The sequence below is a fragment of the Bos taurus genome, chromosome 1, assembly GCF_002263795.3.
Source record: "Bos taurus isolate L1 Dominette 01449 registration number 42190680 breed Hereford chromosome 1, ARS-UCD2.0, whole genome shotgun sequence".
Lineage (NCBI taxonomy): Eukaryota > Metazoa > Chordata > Mammalia > Artiodactyla > Bovidae > Bos > Bos taurus.
Window position 1 is genome coordinate 152,633,073 of NC_037328.1, and position 20,183 is coordinate 152,653,255.

A 20,183-nucleotide genomic window follows, 5' to 3' on the forward strand; every position below is an offset into this window, starting at 1 on the left:
GCCCTAGAGCCTGTCCTCCCAACGAGAGACGCCAGTGCAATGACAAGCCCACCCACCGCAACTAGAGAGAAGCCCACTCAGCAACAAAGACCCAACACAGTCAAAACCAAATAGATATAAATTAAATTATTGAAAAAGACAAAGACACAGCCCCCTTTAACATGATTGTACTGGTAAAGAATCAGAGATTAAGAACCAGGATTAAGGACAAGAGCAACTAATCTGTTTATAATACCAACTCAATAAATACAATTTCAACTGTCCTGCTGGTTATGCAAGACAAGGTGAAAAATTAAATACATTCTTGCAGACTGAGCTGGGATCTTTAATAAACAATTCTTCACTTAAAGAGACTTACACACACATTCACTTACATATATAGATATGGAATATACACATATTCATCCCCAAATATTAAGTGTTTTTCTCTAGGTAAAAGAATTATCCATGTTTTTTTATTTTCTTCCTAACACTCTTCTTAATTTTTCACTAAGTCATTTCCTCAAGCATATGACCCCTCGTCTTCCCACCACAGAGCAGTGGTTCTCCACTGGATAAAATCATGTGTTGATATTTTCAGGAAAGTGTTCTCAGTAATAATAATAATAATAATCTAATTACCAGTACTAATCTGGTACTCATCTAATTACTAAATACTAATCTAATTACTCAGTAATAATAATAATAAAAAAAATAAGAATCTAATTACCAACAGTTCTTGTTTGCATTTGCCATACCGCCCAAACTGTGGACAAGACCGGGGCCAGAAACAACAAGGCAGACTCCTGGCCTGAAACCAAAACAGAATTGACTACATTAAAAGCAGGTCAAAGGTACTACTTGATTCATACCGCTTTAGGGTGGAACATAATCTTCCTGGACTTCAAAGGAAGGGTACATAGGTCTTTACTACAGCTGTAAAGCAATTATCAGAATATTTTTGAATTAGTTTTTTTAAAAAAGATATCAGTCTTCCTGCAAGAAATAAGGTATTTACCATCCTCACACTGTATTTCACTAAATTTCATATTTTGCTACTATATTTGGGCTAAATCAAGGTGATTGCATACAGAAGCAAATTTTTGACTACTGAGTGTACTTCTGTATGTAAAAAAAGCTGGTTTTTAAAAATTTCTTAACAAGTAAATATATAATGTAAATTGGTCTTTGACAGAAAGTAATCCTGAAATGCAGTGTTCTGCTCCAGTTTTTTAAGTTGAACTTGAATGCTTTACCCTAGATGACTTTCTAAGCTTAAAGCACTGAAGAAAATGGTATCTCCATACAATTCAGCTTACCAGTTTCAATTTATAAAGTAGCAACCTCTATTTAAGACAGCCTTTAAATTGGTGCAGCCACTATGAAAAACAATGTGGAGGTTCCTCAAAAAACTAAAAATAGAACTATCATACAATCCAGCAATTCCATCCTGGGTATTTATACACACACACACACACACACACACACACACACACACAATAAAATATTAGCAATAAAAAAGAATGAAATCTTATGAATGAAATCTTTGTGGCAACATGGATAAACTTGGAGGATATTATGCTTAGTGAAATAAATCAGAGAAAATAAAATACCATATGATTTCACTTATATGTGGACTCTCAAAAACAAAACAATGAACAAACAAAACAGACTCATAGACACAGAGAAAAAACTGGTGGCTGCTAGAGGGAAGGTGGGTAGAGAAATGGATAAAATTGGTGAAGGGGATTAAGAGATATAAACTGCCAGCTATAAAATAACTAAGTCATTGGGATGAAATGTACAGCATAGGGAACACAGTCAATAACACTGTATATAACAACTTTGTATGGTAACAGATGGGAGCTGGTTTTACTGTAGTTACCATTTCATTATGTATAATAATATCAAGTCACTATGTTGGACACCTACAACTAATTTAATACTACATGTTAATTACAACTCAAGTTTAAAAAAGAAGCTGAAATAAAACATAGACTTGAGCTTACCTGCCTGTCAGATATCCAACTGCAGAGGCAGCATAGCAAGCCTACAAAGAAAAAACACTGGGACTGAAGCATTTTGGAACTTTTATAGTACTAAATCATGTTAAGTAATAAGTATTATACATGTATAAAGTATGTATGTAATAATTTACTCTCAATAAGGGGAAAATGGAATATTTTTCATTTTAACAAGTAATCTTCTATCTGTACCTTTCAGATAATCACTTAAGTATCTAAATCTGATATTTAGTTTTTCAAGGAATTTGTCCATATCATCTAGTTTATTCATAATATCATCTTATAATTGCTTAAACATCTGCAGGATCAATAGGAATGCCCTATTTTTTATTCCTAACATTGATAATTTGTGCTTTTTATGTTTTATTCTTTATCAGTCTTGCTAGAGATTTACCAAATCTATTGATCTTTTCAAAGACATAATTTTTGGATTTGTGGCTTTTCTCTACTGTTCCTTTGTTCTCTCCTCCACTGATTTCCACTCTCATGTTTATCATTTTACTACTTTCAGTTTGGATTTACTTTTTTTTAAAATTTAATTTTATTTAACTTTACAATATTGTATTGGTTTTGCCAAATGAATCCACCACAGGTATACATGTGTTCCCCATCCTGAACCCTCCTCCCTCCTCCCTCCCCATACCATCCCTCTGGGTCGTCCCAGTGCACCAGCCCCAAGCATCCAGTATTGTGCATCGAACCTGGACTGGCGATTCGTTTCATATATGATATTATACATATTTCAATGCCATTCTGCCAAATCAGCCCACCCTCTCCCTCTCCCACAGAATCCAAAAGACTGTTCTATACATCAGTGTCTCTTTTGCTGTCTCGTATACAGGGTTATTGTTACCATCTTTCTAAATTCCATATATATGCGTTAGTATACTGTATTGGTGTTTTTCTTTCTGGCTTACTTCACTCTGTATAATAGGCTCCAGTTTCATCCACCTCATTAGAACTGATTCAAATGTATTCTTTTTAATGGCTGAGTAATACTCCATTGTGTATATGTACCACAGCTTTCTTATCCATTCATCTGCTGATGAACATCTAGGTTGCTTCCATGTCCTGGCTATTATAAACAGTGCTGCGATGAACATTGGGGTACACGTGTCTCTTTCAATTCTGGCTTCCTCAGTGTGTATGCCCAGCAGTGGGATTGCTGGATCATAAGGCAGTTCTATTTCCAGTTTTTTAAGGAATCTCCACACTGTTCTCCATAGTGGCTGTACTAGTTTGCATTCCCACCAACAGTGTAAGAGGGTTCCCTTTTCTCCACACCCTCTCCAGCATTTATTGCATGTAGACTTTTGGATCGCAGCCATTCTGACTGGCGTGAAATGGTACCTCATAGTGGTTTTGATGGATTTACTTTGGTTTCCTTCTTCTAGCTTCTTAAAATGCATGTTCAGGGCACTGATTTTTGATCTTCTTTACTAAGAGATTCATTTAAAACTATTTCCTCTAAGAACTGCTTAGCTGTTGCTCACATGTTTGAGATCTCATTTTCTCATCATCATTAAATTCAAAATGTTTTCCATTTTCCATTGGGATTTCTTCTTCACCCCACTGGTTAGTTAGGCTGATGGTGACATCTCCCTCTTCATCCTTGATACTGGTAATTTATATATTTTTTCTCTTTTAATCAATCTGCTGTGAAGTTTATTGATCTTAATTAATCTTTTCAAATATTTACCATTCATTGAATTTTCAAATGTTTGGGGATTTTCCATCTTCCTGTTGTTAAATTCCAGTTTATTTCCACATGGTCTGGTCACACATACTGTATATTTTCAATCCTTGCTTGGAGATGTATTGAAATTTCCTTTATGGCCTTCATATGGTTAGTTTTTATTTTTAAACTGTACTCCAGCTCATTATAAAAGAGGGGGAAGGTGCTAAACACAAAAGATAACCTGGGAAAATGCTAAATGCCCTTTAGGAAGAAATGAGACGGGGAGACAAAACGTCCTAACTTCCTTTCTTGGGCTTCCAAATAAGCCTCTAAGAACGGTGGCAATGTGATGAGGTGGAATGAGCACTGGCCTGGGTCTTGGGACATCTCTGGAGTTCAGTCATGGCTTTATCCTTTGTGATGCCTGTCACCTTGCAGAGCCACCTACTACACAACCTGAGACGTGACCTTTCCCCATTCATGTTGCAGGTACTATCATGGGCAGGCCCCACGGATAAACTGGGGATACAGATGTGCGAAGAAGAAATACGTATTTGTGACCCCCTGGAACTCACAGCCTAATAGGGAAGTCAGACGAGGCAAATAATACACAGAAACAGACACACAACAATAGCTAGTTATAGGAATGAAGCACAGGGGGCCAGGATTCAGACCAGGTGGCTGTCCCTTCTGATTCTGACACTGTAGACCTGGCAGAGCTTCATACTTTGTAGTTGTAAGAGCAAGGACTCCAGAACGAGAACACCTGGGTTCAAATCCTGGTTCCGCCAATACCAGCTGTCTCCTTGAGCAAGTTTCTTCACTTCTGTGTGTGTGTGTGTGGGCGGGGGGGGGGGGGCTGTCATCTCTCTTTTAATAATTTTACTTTATATTTATTTATTTTTAACTGGAGCCTCATTGTTCTCATCTGCAATGACGACTAACAATCGGTCTTGGCTCCCAGGAGCGTTGTGATTGATAAGCGTAAAGTATTAGAGGAGTGAGCGGTAAGCAGCTACTGTCTGCAGTCAATTATCTGTCATCACTGTTACTCATCCCCGAGAACCCGCTGGGCTCTGAGTCCATACTTACTGCCTGCTCATTCCTCATCCCGATGTATCTGATGCCCACCTCCTGCGCAGCAAGGGCGATTTCGGTCACCGGGATGCCTACGATGCCGAACATGTAATTCACGTCCTGGGGGGCGGCCAAAAGCAGAGGAATGAGGCCGGGACCCCAGCCCGCCCTACCGAGGCGGTAAAAAGAAAACCTCCCGCAAACCTCCCTTCTGCCCACCTCCCCATCCCGCCGCTTTCCCGTTTCCAAGACAACGCAGCGGCCCCGTCGGGCTTCCGTAGGGCTCTCTGCGGCTGGCAGGTCTCACACCTGGGTTTTCAGGGCCTGGGCGATGACTCGCGCCCCGGACACCTGCCCCTCAAGCCCGTCACTGAGCGCCGCCAGGTTACTTTCCGACATCTTCCACCGCAGCGGACAGCAGGCTAGCGCGGAGTCACCCTGTCAAGGCACCCCTGAGGACACCAACCGTGAGGCCGCTCCTCTGAGGGACGAGGGGAGCGATCGGCACCTTTAAAGAGGGGCGGAGAGCGGGGCTGCAGCCAGCCCACTGGCGCTGAGGCGCCGGGTAAACACTCTTTCCTGTCAGGGCCGGCCCTTCTCCCCGGCCCGCCCTTCACGGAACCCGCGGAGCGTCAGTCAGGAGGAGGCGGAGGCCTCCGCCGAGCGCGTGAGAGGTGGGCCCGCAGTGGGGTCTTGGGCCTCAGCCTACCACCTAGAGCCTTTTCGGAACGGGTGGCGCCTGCGCAGAGTCTGGGCGGAGGGGGAAGCAGGCGCGGGCCGCTGCAGAAGGGGGCGTGGCGCGCACTCGCGGCCCCGCCCCGCAGCTTTTTCGGAACGCGGCAGGGCGGGTGGGGCCTGCGCAGAGCTCGGCGGAAGCGGGGTCAGGGGCGGGGCCGCGGCAGAAAGGGGCGTGGTTCCGGGGCTGAGCGCGGGTTTTGCTGGGACGCGAGTGGTGGGTTGGCGCCGGATTTTGGTCGATGCGGCTTTTTTTTTGCGTTGTGTGGTCGTGTCCCCGCGTCCCCTTGTCCCCTTGTATTCTAGGCTTTGACGTACACGCTTATTTGATGGATACGTTCGTAACTTTGCAATCCTTAAAGATGAATGCCAACTAGTTAAATCCGTAGGCGGATGCGTACTCTTTAACTTAGACTACGACACCGAATCTCCCAGCGACAGCTGAAGTAACTTGCCCAGAGCCATTGGACCAGACGTCTTGCGCTCCCTTCACCCTTCCGCCCTTTGGCCACAAGAGATAAGAAGGGCCCCTTGAGCCTAGTTAACTTCTAACGGTTATTTTCTGTAATCGTTGCTAATAACCCTTCACCCTGCCTTTACAGTGAAGTCAGGAAATGGTGGGGAGAGTTTTGAATCTTCAGAGTCAGCCTCTCATTATAACCAGCTCCTGCAGCTGAGAACCTTTTTGTAAAAAAAAAAAAAAAAAAAGTGATGAAGTATTTATTGATTTACAGTGTTAATTTCTGCTGTACAGCGAAGTGATTCAGTTCTGCCTCTACGTACACACTTATTTTTCATACTCTTTTCTATCATGGTTTATCACAGGAAGACAACCTTTTAAAATGCATTTTTGAGTGAAAATGTCTTTACAGTGTGTGGTTCATGATGCCAGGGCCTCAGGGGCATTAGACTACCTGCTTAGTAGCAAACAGAACTTCTCACATCATGAGGAAGAGTGGAACTTTAAGTTGTTGAGGATTTGAAGTGTTTTAAAGCAGAAAGACTAGTAATATGTGGGAAGGAAAGAAACCAGAGCAGCTTCCCAGGTGGCACTAGTGGTAAAGAACCATCTGCCCATGCAGGAGACAGAAGAGAGGGGTTTGATCCCTGGGTGGGGAAGATCCCCCAGAGGAGGGCAAGACAATACACTCCAGTGTTCTTACCTGGAGAATCCCCGTGGACAGAGGAGCCTGGTGGGCTACAGTCCATGGAGTCGCAAAGAGTCAGACACAACTGAGCGGCTTAAAACAGGCAAAGAAGCCGGAAGCAAGGAGAGTGGGTCCTGGGTAATGAAATGAATGAGAAACTTTGGAAATGAAAGAATTCCTAAACTCCTTGAGCTCTTCCAAAAAGGTTTCCCCTTGCATTTCAAGTCCTAACTCCCATTCTAAGCAAAGGAATGAGAATGGCTGCATCTTTGGGTATGGGGACCCAGCCTAATGTAGCCCATCTAAGAGGGAGATTTCTTTAAAGTTTTAGAGTTCATCTAAAAAATAAAAGCAGATCTTGCATTGTATTCCAGAATCTGCCCATATTTTAATATAAAAGTGATCTTTTTAATTGAGGTAAACATATACTTAAATGTACAGCTCTTAAATGACACTTGTAGCCACCGAAATACAAATGACATTTTAAAATACCTATGAAAGTTGGCATTCCGGAAAGATGCCAACTTTGAACACAAAATGTTCTTTGTGTGTCTTTGAATAATCCTTGGCACAATGTCCCCTGCCCCTGTTTGAGAAGCATTGACCCTTCATCTCTCTATCGTGTGGGATTGTTTCTGTCAGCACCTATGTGACAGTTTCTACCCCCAAGCATCAGAATTGCGTGGAAAGCCTTTTATTTTTAAAAATATTTATTTTTGGCTGTGTCAGGTCTTGGTTGCGCCATGAAGCTTCCTTGTTGTGGGCATGTGGGCTTCTCTCTAGTTACAGCGGGAGTGCTCAGTAATTGTGGCTTGAGGGCTTCGTTCCCCAGCATCCTGTGGAATCTTGGGCTTCCCAGGTGGGGCTAGTGGTAAAGAACCTGACTGCCAATGAGGGAATGTAAGAGATCTGGGTTCGATCCCTGGGTCAGGAAGATCCCCTGGAGGAGGGCATGGCAACTCACTCCAGTATTCTTGCCTGGAGAATCCCATGGACAGAGGAGTCTGGCGGGCTACAGTCCATGGGGTCACAAAGAGTCGGACGCAACTGAAGCGACATAGCACACAGTCAAGCATGTGGCATCTTAGTTCATCAACCAGGAAGTAGTCTTAATCACTGCACCACCAGGGAAGTTCCTGAAAGTTTTTTTAAATATACAGTTGCTTGGGCCTACCCCACATCTTCTGAATCAGCATCTTAGGACAAATTAGTCACCTGTGTTTTTTTTAAAGCTGCTATCTAAATTTGATTTGCAGCCTGACTTGAGAAGCACCAGCTCCATACTCATGCTGCACGCATGAGTTAATAATTAAACGTGTGCTTGCCTATTATCAAATACTGATGCTTAATTTGGATTTTTGGGTTCAAGGCTAGTTTGACATTAATAGCACAGAATGTGTAGGTGGTGGTTAGTCAGTTCATGGACTTGGGTTCACTGGTGTCCCAAAAGATTCACTGACAGAATCACTCAGTATAGTGTGAAAACTGAACTATGAATTGGAACAAACCCCCTGAATTCAGATTAACATTGTGCAAAAGGATAAATTCTCAACTGAGTAGACTCTGCCCTTTAGCTGGGGGAGAAGTCGATGAGTCTGTTGAAACTTGTTTCACCTTTACACCTTTGAGTACAGGGCATAACATTCCATGGTGAACTTGGGTCTCATGATTCAGCAGAAGTACTGAGAGTCTCCCTCCAAGATTTGCAGGCACTTGGAGCAACTGCCTTCAATCCAATGGCAGTGAGCAGATTCCAGGATTCTTCAGTAACTTATCCAAGGCCTTTATGCAGACACTGTAAGCATTAACCACGTCGTTTACTATTTAAATTGGTGGTAGGCATGGAATTTTATTTGTTGGATATTTTATTGAAATTTTGTTTGTTTTGCCTTGTTTATTGGTGGAAGGAGGCCAAAGGAGGAGTAAGTCTAGTTTGTTTGTTTTTTAAAAGAAAAGGGTGGAGTAATGATAACATGCTATCCAAAGAGCAGAGTCAGTCATCAGAGAGTTTTCATACTGGTTACTCTATTTGTGAGCTCGAGACCTGAGATCCTACACTGCAGGTGGCTTCTTTACCACCGAGCTGCCAGGGAACCCCAGGAACTTCTTAGGCCCCAGAATTATGATATTGTGTTTTAACTTTAGTAAACTAACAAGGACACTGAAAATCCATGTGATTATTTGAAAGCATAACACTAACTGAACCTGTAAGAAATATTCTCGTAGGCATATTTTATCAAAATGTGAAGTGTTTGGTTATTGTGTGAAGAAATGAATTGGGATTATTTATGATGCATTATTGGAGAAGGCAATGGCATCCCACTCCAGTACTCTTGCCTGGAAAATCCCATGGACGGAGGAGCCTGGTAGGCTTCAGTCCATGGGGTCGATAAGAGTCGGACACGACTGAGTGACTTCACTTTCACTTCTCACTTTCATGCGTTGGAGAAGGAAATGGCAACCCACTCCAGTGTTCTTGCCTGGAGAATCCCAGGAACGGGGGAGCCTGGTGAGCTGCTGTCTGTGGGGTCGAACAGAGTCGGACATGACTGAAGCGACTTAGCAGCAGCCACAGCAGCAGCATGATGCATTATAGAATGGCTGAAAATAAAATAAAATTGACTGAAACAGAGGAGAAAACTGAAACTGAGTATCTTAAATACAAACAAAAGCAACAATAACCCAAAAGGAAGTCTATGTAGAACACTCTTTTTTAAACCAAACTTGAAAACTACATCAAATGGTTCTTTGAATAAAGCAGGTTAAATTAATTTTGTTTGCTTCTCATTAAGCTTATGAACTGTACCGAATCTCAGAAATAGGTCTGAAGTGAAGCCAGTGAGAAGCAACTTCATTATTGAACCAGCAGGGCCAGATTTAATGGCTGTCACTGGCAGACAGGGACTGGGAGTTTTTCCCAGTTGCTGTGTGACATAGAGAGTGGTTGGATCCCTGCCCTTGGTCTGCAGGCTCTTCACCTTTGCTTTGTTTTTTAATGCCAATGAGACTCAGCAAGACCCAGAACTGGAGTGGAAGCACTCCGGGGGCAGAAACTGAAGGAGCTTTGTTTTGTTTTAAACAAATATGGGGTTTGACATCAGCAATTATTAGATCACTGATAAGGTGTCTATTTTTTGGAAAATGCACCAGAAATGGTGACAACTATAGGTCATGCTGTGAGGACATAAGTGGTTTATTTCAGATGGCTTAGAAGTCGTAATATAGAATGTCTCCATATGCTGGAACTCCACAGTTGGGAGTGGTCTGTGGGCTAGGGCATCAGCAGCCCTCACCTATGAAACATGGTTATCAGTGTTTAAAATGTTTTCTGTTTTCATGTGTTTCTTCTGTTTCACCACCAGCCTTCATTTGAGCCCCTTCCTTTAGCTTTTTATATTGTATCATATTTTTAAAAACTTATTTCATTTACTCGTTTGACTGTGCCAGGTCTTAGTTCTGCTGCATGGGATCTGTGATCTTCCTGCGGCATGTGGGGTCTCGTTCCCTGACCAAAGGGTGAACCCAGGCGCTCTGCATTGGGAGCACAGAGTCCTGGCCCCTGGACCACCAGGGAGGTCCCTGTATTGTTTTCTTTTGCTTCTAATCTAGTCTGTGTCAGCTCCAGGGTAAACTCTGAATGATTCCCAGGGTTTGGAGTTGAACTGAGGTATAACCCGAGGTGAGGGACATCTTCATGATGAGGAACGCAAGCCCTTAAACTTTTTTCTGCATTGTGACCTTTGAGTTTCTGTTTACAGCTTAGCTGTGATGTATTGTTTTATTCACTTTCTTTTTTATACATTTATAATTTATATTTTTGATTTTATATGTTTTATATATATATACTTAATGTCATTTATGACATCTTTCAGACACATGAATAAGAAGAGAGATTAATAGACACCCAGGTACCCGGCCCTAGTTTAAGAAATACATTACAAATAGGGCAGAGTCTGTGTTTCCTCCCCCATCACATCTGCCCCCGTGCCATAGTGGTGGCCACTACTTGACTTCAGTGTTTATCATTCCCACATGTCCATTCTTTAGGCAACGGCATTTGGGCTGTTTTAAGCTTTTTGGTGTTATAAGCATTTTTCCCTGAACGTTCTTGCGTGTCTCCTCGTGCGTATGAGTGAACTTGTATGCGTTTGTATCTAGAGGTGTTATCAGAAGGTAGGTTCTTGTTTCGTTGCAGAAGGAATTCAGAGATGAGCTAGGAAGGTCATGAAAGCAAAGTGAGGATTTATTTAAGGGAAAGGATGCTCTCAAGGCAAGAGCAGGCAGTCTCAGGTGAGTAACTGCACTGAGTTTCTTTGGCAGGCTGGTTTATGGAGTGTAGAAATGAAGGGATAGAACGTTCACTGGGGAGGCAGGGGTCTGGGGATCATTGTATTCTCTGAGTTTCTTCCTAGCTCTGCCTTCCTTAGGGAGGAGGCATTTCTGTCCTTATTTAGCCTTAATCAGAAATGTCATGGCATTGGTGCATGATGGGAATATCTTATTTGCAAGGCTAATTTTACTGTAATGAGGGCATAGTGAACAGAAGGTTACATTCAGACACTGGCGATTCTTGCCTTTTCCCACCTTTCTTTGTCTGCCTCCAGGACACTTACCACCCCCAACGTGTAGTTTCCTGTTAGTCTGGTTAGATTCTTGCTTTTCTTTGTCTGTCCAAGGACCCCCCATTGTTTACAAGATGTGTGGTTTCCTCTAGCTAGATGACTGCTTTAACTTGGGCAGGTCATCATCAGTTTTACTAGAAAAATTGATCTCTAAACTTCCTGTACCAATTTATACCCCTGACTTCTATATATAAGAACTCCCCTTTTTCTGCATCCTCAATTGTGGAATTAAAAATTTTTTTTTCCAATTTTATAGTTGTGAAATGGATTTTCATTTCCATTTCCATATCTAGATATAGATTCCCACTCCAGTACTCTTGCCTGGAAAACTCCATGGATGGAGGAGTCTGGTAGGCTAGTTCATGGGGTCGCAAAGACTCGGACACGACTGAGCGACTTGACTTTCTTTCTATCTATAGTTCCTTTTGGAGAAGGAAATGGCAGCCCACTCCAGTGTTCTTGCCTGAAGAATCCCATGGACAGAGGGGCCTTGTGGGCTACAGTCTATGGGGTTGCACAGAATCGGACACAGCTAAGCAACTAACACACACACGCACACACAGATATAGATTACATAGTTACATATTTGGATTTATCCTTGGGTTTTCTTCTGTGATTTACCCATTTATATCTTTTGTCCTGTTCTTTATTGATTGTGTATCTTTTTCTTATTGTTTTATAGATGTTTTTATATATTCTGGATACTTATTCTTTGTCTTTTAACTTTGCTTATAGTTACTTTTGGATAAGGATATGGCAACCCACTCCATTATTCTTGCCTGGAGCATCCTGTCAAGGGAGTGTGTGATTTCCTCGGTTCTGTCTCATCACAACAAAAATTTGAAGCAATGGATGTTAAAGCCCTCAGTGTGTCACAGCTCTCTACAGTGTTACAGCTCCGTGTTACAGCTCAGTTTTATTTAGAAAATAAAGGAAAATACATCCTCGAGGTGTGAGCGTATACCGACCTAAAAGACGTGAAGGGAAGAGAGAGAGAGCGCGCCCGTGGGAGAGAGACCCCCAGCCCTTTGGCTCCTCTTTTTATATGTCTTTTCCTCGCCCTAGGCCTGCCCTGTGTAAACTGGGCTAGCCACGAGTGCTGTTTGTTCTACCTGAGGTCCTCACTCAGGTCCTCAGACCTTCCTTTGTTCCATTTTCGTGGGCTTTTCCCTTCCTTGTCTTCTAGCCACCACCATTCTGGACTCCTTTTTCCTGTTCTAACTACCTAACACAGTTATGTGTTTGGATTTATCCTTGGGTTTTCTTCTGTGAATTACCTGTTTATATCTTTTGTCCTGTTCTTTATTGTTTATCTTTTTCTTATTTATTTTATAGATTTTTTAAAAATATATTCTGGATGCTTATTCTTTGTCTTTTAACTTTGTTTATAGTTCCTTTTGGATAAGGACGTGGCAGCCCACTCCAGTATTCTTGCCTGGAGCATCCCATGGACAGAGAAAGCAGGCTACATTCCATGGTTTGCAAAGAGTCAGACAGGACTGAAGCGACTTAGCACATAGCACATAGTTACTTTTGATGTACAGAATTTTGTGGTTTTCTTGGTGTGTGGTCACAACTGATAATTATTCTGTTTTATTTTCCTTTGTTTTCGGCTGAGTTGCACCACTTATGGGGTCTTAGTTCCCTAATGAGGGATTGAACCCACATCCCCTGCAGTGGAAGTGTGACGTCCTAACCACTGGGCCACCAGGGAATTCCCACAACTGACAGTTCCTTTCCTTTATGTTTTATCTCTTCGTATCTTGCTTGAGAAAGACTTTCCGTAAACTGAAGTTGTAAGGAATTTTTTTGGTGTGTTTTTATTTAAAGTTTAGGTTTTATATATATAAATGTATTTATATATATTTATATGTATATTTTACAAGTATTATAAATATTATATATATGTGTTTTATATATATATATATATATATATGTATTTAAGCTTCATGGTCTACCTGAAATTGATTTTTATATATGATGACAAGTAGCAATTCAGTATTTTTTCCCCAAATGATACATAATATGTCTATATCAATTAGATTTTGCTGTGTAATTAACCATTCTAAAACTCAGTGACTTAAAGCAACCACCACTTATTTAATTTGTAATCCTGTGAGGCTGGGCTCAACTGGGCTTCTTCATTATCTGTGGTCAGTTGCTAGTTAGCAAGGTCACTCTGCCCCTGGAGGTTGACTGCATATCCCCAGGGGTGGCAGGCTTATCCTCACTGCACATGTATCTTTCATCATTCAGTAAGCTTCCCTGAGCTTCTTTGTTTGGCAGCAGTTTGCAAAAGGGGACAAATCCCACCGTGAAAGCCTCTGTGTGCCTACGTTTGCTAACATCCCATTAGCCAAAGTGCATTACAAGTGGAGCTAAGACTCTGAGTGGGATGGCATTAGTGTTTCATGATAAAGGAACATGAACAGAGAGAGAAGAATTTCTAGCCGTTTGTATAGTCAGTTTACTAAAATACCTGTTGTCCAAGCGTCTTTGATAGTGTACTTCATTCTTTTCCCAGTGATCCATTAGGTTATTTATCAAGTTGCCATGCATGTTGGCCTGTCTCTAGACTCTCTGTTCTTTTCCTACCCCAATCCAGTCCAATCCTATCTTAATTTCTACATTTTTGAAATAAGCCTTTATGTTGGTAGGATAAGTTGTTCTACTTTGTCATTTTGAAACCATCTCACCTAATGTAATTAGTTTCCTGCCACTGCCGTAACAAACCGAATGGCTTAAAACAACATAAATTTATCATTTTAAGAGTTCTGTAGTTAAGACATCTGACACAGGGTTCACTGGGATAAAACATCAAGGCGTTGGCAGGACCACAGTCCTTTCTGGAGTCTCTAGGGGAGAATCCACGCCTTTCTCCTTCCAGCCTCGGGAGGCCTCTCACATTCTTGGCTCCATCTTCAAAGTGAGCAGTGTCAGGCCAAGTCCTACTCACTCAGGTTCTCCTGCTTCTCTGTTCCTAAGGGCTGTGTGACTATGCTGAGTTTACCTGGACAATCCAGGGTAATCTCCCTATTTCAGTCAGTTTATCAGCAAACTTAATTCCCCCTTTCCACATATTCACAACTTCTAGGGATTGGGATGTGAACCTCTCTGTGGGGCCATTATCCTGCCACTGGGTTTATTCTTGGCCTTTTTCTCTTTTGTGTAAATTATAAAATCAGTTTATCGAGTTCCATGAAATACTCTGAGATTCTAATTGGAATTACATTGTTCATAAATTAACTTGGATAGAACAGTATCTTTATATTAAGTCTGTTTTAACATAAGCATGATATATGTCTCTCCATTTATTTTATTTTTCTCAATCTTTAATAAAAATCTTTTATTATGTTTATGTCTAAGTATCTTACTATTTGGTTATTTGCATTTTCTAGTTTTTTTGGAGGGGTCAGTGTATTAGAATGCAATTAATTTTCATGTGCTGGTCCCAAATCTAACTACTTTACTATATTTTCTTGTTAACTATAATTAGCTCATAGATTCTCTTGGGTGACTTTGTTGATAAGCATGTCATATTCATGAAAGTTCTGTGTCTTTTTTTTTGTCCTTATATCTTTTATATTTTGTATTTTTTAACATTCCTCAATTATTTTAAAATATTTTTTAAAGGCTGTACTCCATTCATAGTTATTATTACATATTAGCTATGTTCCCTCTGCTGTACAATATATCCTTGTGACTGACTTTGTACATAATAGTTTGTACCACTTAATGCCCCCTCCTTCTTCACTCTCTCCAGTGGTAACCCCTGGTTTGTTCTCTGTCTCTATGCGTCTGCTGCTTTTTTGTTATATCTGCTAGTTTTTTATGTTTTTTAGATTGCACATGTAAGGTATTTCATTCTTTGATATGACTGGGTAGTATTGCTTTCTGTGTGTCTTCTCTGTCCATTCATCTATTGACGGATACTTAGGTTGGTTCCAAATCTTAGCAATTGTAAACAGTGCTGCTGTGAACATTAGGGTGCGTGTGTCTTTTTGAATTAGCATTATATCTATGCCCAGGAGTGAAATTGCTGGATCACTTGCTAGTTTCATTTTTATTTTTTGAGGAACCTCCCTGCTGTTTTCCTCAGTGGCTGCACCAATTTACATTCCCATCAATAATGTGCACAGGTTCCTTTTCTCCACATTCTCACCAACGTTTGTATTTGTATTTTTTGATGCTAGCCATTCTGATAGGTATGAGGTGATATCTCATTGTGGTTTTGATTTGCATTTTCCTGATGTTTAGTGATGTTGAACATCTTTTCAGGTGCTTGTGGACCATCTGCATTTCTCCTTTGCATATATACTTCTTCTTTTTCTTATCTTATTGCACAGGCTAAGACCTCCAATACAGTATAGATAAGAAGCACTGATATGTGACATTTTAATTTCCTTTAATGTGTTAATGTGGTGAATTGATATGCTTTCTCATATTAAATGATTCATCATTCTTTGATAAATCCTACTTGGTCATGATGTAAACATTGCTTAATTAAGTTTGCTATTATTTTTATTTAAGCTTCCTGCATTTATGTTTAAGAATGAAAGTCAACCGTTATTTTCCTGTCTTGAACTATCCTTATCTAGCTTGGGTATCAAGGTTATACTTATACTGTCCTTTAAAAAGTTTTAGAATAGTTTGTATACAATATTTATGTTTAAATATGTTTGTATAAAAAAGATACAGTATGTATCTTTACTTGGATGTTTGGGAGAATTCTACTGAAAAATATACCAGGATTGGTGCTTTTAGAGAGAGTCTTTGATAATTTAATTTTTCTTGGGAAATTGGTCTGCTTCATTTTCCTATCCTTTTTGAACTTGGTTTTGGCAAGCTTTATTTTCCTAAAAAACTTGGCATTTTCATCCAGATATCCTTTTAACACATATTTGTACCAGAGCATCCAGTAATCAGTTCTGTGATCTCCGTTGTAATCACAAGTGTGCTCCTGTTTAGTTTTTCATGTACATGTACATGTGTTTTTGTTACTTTTCTCCTTGATCTATCTTGATGCAGTCTTGTTTATTTCATTAGTCCTTTCAAAGAACCAGTTTTTGTGCCCAAGACTTCTTGGAGAAATGGCCACTTCCAACTCTGAGCCAGGAAATGTATACAGTAAGCTTGGGACATCTTTTAGTGTTAAATTACAAAGAAGGTGTCAAAAACTATTAGAGTGATGTCAAGAGGAATCAAGGGCTGACTCGAAAAGGCTACTATGAGTCAAGGATGAGTTTCTATAATGATAATAATTGCAATGGAAAAAACCCATGAAATATGTTCAAATCCTTGAATTTATAATATTTTTAAAAAATTAGTCACCTTCAGATAATAAGTTACTTGTCTTGAAAACTGATTTTAAAAAGATTGAGAGAGAGAATCTAGCATTTATCCTGTCTTTGCTATATGAACTGTACCATTAGATAACCAAATAATAGATAAAATATCTCTTTATAAAAACCACTACAATTAATGAAGGAAAATGAAATAATAGACTACCAGCATTGCAATTCTAAATGAATAGAAAAAGGCATTAAGGATTGATGGTTTGTTCTAAGATCATAAAAATAGAGTCAGACACACGTCTCATGCCAAAAGAACATACTACCATGCATAGTCATCCCCAAAGGATAGAACCTGAGTTCAATCCAGTCTCTGGATCCAGCTGTCCTGTTAAAGGATTATTGTCAGTTTATTTGCCATATTTTTAAAATCACCTCTTGGTTGGCAGTTTATCCTATATGTATTCTTTCAAGAAAGACTGATAAAAATAATATTCCCTGAGTTCTTGCATTGTCCAGTCTATTATCTCTTATTTCTATACTTCAAACACAGTTTGGCATAGAAGAAAACTCCTGGTTCATATTTTCTTCTTCAGAAGGACTCTATGTAGGGTTTACTAGCATTGACGTTATTGTGGCGAAGTCTGAGGAGTGCCTGATTTTGTGCTCTTATAAATGCCCTTGATCATTTTACTCAGCTTTCCAAGTGATTCCCACTTTGTCTTTGAAGGTTAGGAATCTTACTAGACGATGTACTGGTGTTGAGATTCTGTTTCTTTCCTTCCTGAGTTTTGGTGTGTCCTTTCAATATGTAAGTTCAAATCTGCTTTTCTTTCTGGAAAGTTTTCTTCAATTACATCTTTAAATAATGTTCCTCTTCCATTATCTATTATCTATTATTGTATCATTATGTATTATCTATGTGTAACAACTTACCACACATTTAGTAACTTAAAACACAGCATATTTATTATCTCACAGTTTCAGTGGTCAAGGCGTCTGAGCAAGCTTAACTGCACCCTTTGAGCAGGACCTCCCAAGGGTACAGTGAAGATGTCAGCTGGGTTCACAGTCTCATCCAAGGCTGAGTCCTCTTCCAAGCTCAACTGGTGTTTAGAAGAATAATTTCCTTGCAATAGTAGAAGTCCTGGTAGCTTTCTTCTTCAAGGACAGGAGAAGAGAAAGTGTCTGACTCCAGGGAAGACACCAGTTCCTTTTTCAAAGTCCTTTACCTGATTAGGTCAGGCCCACTCAGGATAATCTCTTAAAGAACTCAGAATTAGCTGATTTGAGATTTTAATTACATGTGAAATCCATTCACCTTTGTTATGTTCTGTTGACTGGAAGCAAAGCATAGCTTCTACCTGCATTCAAGGGAAGGGTGTCTCCACGGCACATTTATTTCTCTTTTCTTTTATGGGTTTCCCAATTGTGTATATGTTGGCTCTCATTCACCAGCCCTCCCTATCTGTCATTTCCTCTAGATTCCTTTTCAGTTCTACATTTCCATTCACGTTGCTCACTTTCTCATTCTTGACCCCTTGTCACGTATATTATTTACAGCGTCATCAGATTCTTTGTGCTGTTCTGTACTTGCTTTCGTTTCTTTTTTTTTTTTAATTTAAGTTCATTTTTAAAATTGAGGTGTAATTGACATGTAAAATTATGTTAGTTTCAGGTGTACAGCATCATGACTTGATATCTGTGTACATTACTAAATGATCACCACAGTCACCACACATAGTTGAAAATATTTTTTATGATGAGAATTTTTTATGATTTACTTTCTTAGCAACATTCAGATATGCAATACAGTATTATAAACTATAGTCACCATGCTGTACATTACATCCCAGGACTTATTTTGTAACTGGAAGTGTGCCTTAATTTATTTGATGGTGTTTGTTTTTCCTTCTCTCTTGCTGCTAAGTCGCTTCAGTCTTGTCTGACTCTGTGTGACCCCATAGACGGCAGCCCACCAGGCCCCGCCCTCCCTGGGATTCTCCAGGCAAGAACACTGGAGTGGGTTGCCATTTCCTCCTCCAATTAAGTTCTACCAAATAACATTTCATTTCCCCCCCCTGCCTTCTCCTCCCCCTCCTCTCTCTTCTCCTTTCTCTACCCCTCCACCCCTGCCCCGCCTCTCTTTTTCCTTCCTTTTAAAAATGATTTTGTGTTTGGTTTTTTTTGTGTGTTTGTCTTATAAACCAATTGTTTGGGGCTTTTTCATTTATGGCGAGATATTTGGTTACAATGTTTATGTGCTTTGTGGCAACTTGCTAGCGAATAATCTTAGTTTGCTTTTCTTATAGGATCCTTTTTAAAGAATTTAATTACTCTATTTATTTATTTTGGCTGCACTGCATGACTTGTGGAATCTTAATGCCCCCACCAGGGATCAAACCTGGGCCCCTCAGCAGTGAAAGCGCAAAGTCCTAACCAGTGGACCACTAGGAAGGTCCCAGAGCCAGGATTTCAGATCAGATATTTTAAAACTCAAAAGCCCATATTCTTTACTTCCATAGTATGCTGTCATTTCAACTGACTTTCTTCTTACTTAAATGACTTCCTAAGATCAAATCCCGGAAGCATACTTTTGTGACTTATAATACAAACTGTCAAACTTTTTTTCCCAATAAGAAATTACTACTTATTATTACTTTACTAGTTTATTTGTCCAAATTTAGTATTTTAAAATAGTACAAGTTAATGTTTATTTTGTACGTAAGTTCAGAGTCTTTCAGAGTGTTCGTTTATGATTTGTTTTCTTCTTTACATCTGTTCTTGTTCCTCGCCTAGTTGTAAGTGTTATCTTGAGGTTCAATTTTGCATCTAAACTTTAATTTATTGATCTGTTTCTTTTATTGTTTTAACTGCTTCAGATTTTAGACCGTTGTTTCATCAACCCTCTGATACCCAATTATAATTTATTCTAGCTTTCTTAACATTTAATATTTAACTCCTGATTTTGAGTTTGTTTTTGTGTATGGTGTAAGTTTAAACTTATTTCCAAATTGTTATTCAGTCATCCCAATATCACTTCTTCAGTCAAACTTTTCCTCTTGTTATTCTGAGTGTGGTGGCATGAAAAGAGTGTAGGCCTTTGGACAGAATTAATTTGAATTGAATCCTGGTTCTAGATGTTGGTCCCTTTCAAGTTGAGGAGTAGCCTCTTTTCCAAAAGAGCCAGGCTGTATTCCACTGCTTCGCCCTGAGTGCTGAGGAATGTCGCACCTATGAGCTTGGGGAACTTGGGCCAAAGTTCCCCAACTGGGAAAGCTGCAGCAGTCAGTCAGGCGTCTGCCCTCAGATGCTCTGCATGGCCCAGGGCAATGGGACTTGCGTTAGTCCCAGGATGTAGTCATGGCTGAGCTGGGACCCTTGCCAGAGGGGAAAAGGCACACAAAAAATGCCCAGTCTATCCAAAGCCGGGCATGCTCAGCGCCTCCAGGAGAACAAAAGCAGAGATGGTAACCAGTTCTCTGCCACGCACGTGAGACGGTCACTCTCACCCAGGACTGTGTGCTGCGCTCTGCTTGGCGGTGGGTCACCTACATCTTGCCACCACGCTTGTGCTGAAGGCATCGTCCACCAGGACTCAGGACTGACAGCACCTGGACCCACTTGCC

General features: G+C 40.4%; 2 protein-coding genes across 3 annotated transcripts in view; one reads left to right on the top strand and one right to left on the bottom strand.

Annotated features, from left to right (window-relative positions):
- HACL1 (2-hydroxyacyl-CoA lyase 1) overlaps nt 1–5,484 on the bottom strand; it is a 38,755-nt gene extending 33,271 nt beyond the window's left edge. The window contains 4 exon segments of the mRNA NM_001098949.1: nt 709–790; nt 1,989–2,029; nt 4,774–4,878; nt 5,068–5,484. Coding sequence (NP_001092419.1) covers nt 709–790; nt 1,989–2,029; nt 4,774–4,878; nt 5,068–5,157 — 318 coding nt within the window. The 5' untranslated portion in view covers nt 5,158–5,484.
- Nucleotides 5,064–20,183, top strand: part of BTD (biotinidase) — a 41,104-nt gene continuing 25,984 nt past the window's right edge. Inside the window, 1 exon segment of one of the 2 annotated variants that reach the window (NM_001102206.1) lies at nt 5,064–5,432. Coding sequence is in view for 1 of the 2 variants with exons in the window: in XM_005202148.5 (XP_005202205.1) it covers nt 8,428–8,438 (11 nt within the window). In the remaining variant the exon portion in view is untranslated. 2 annotated transcript variants of the gene reach the window in all.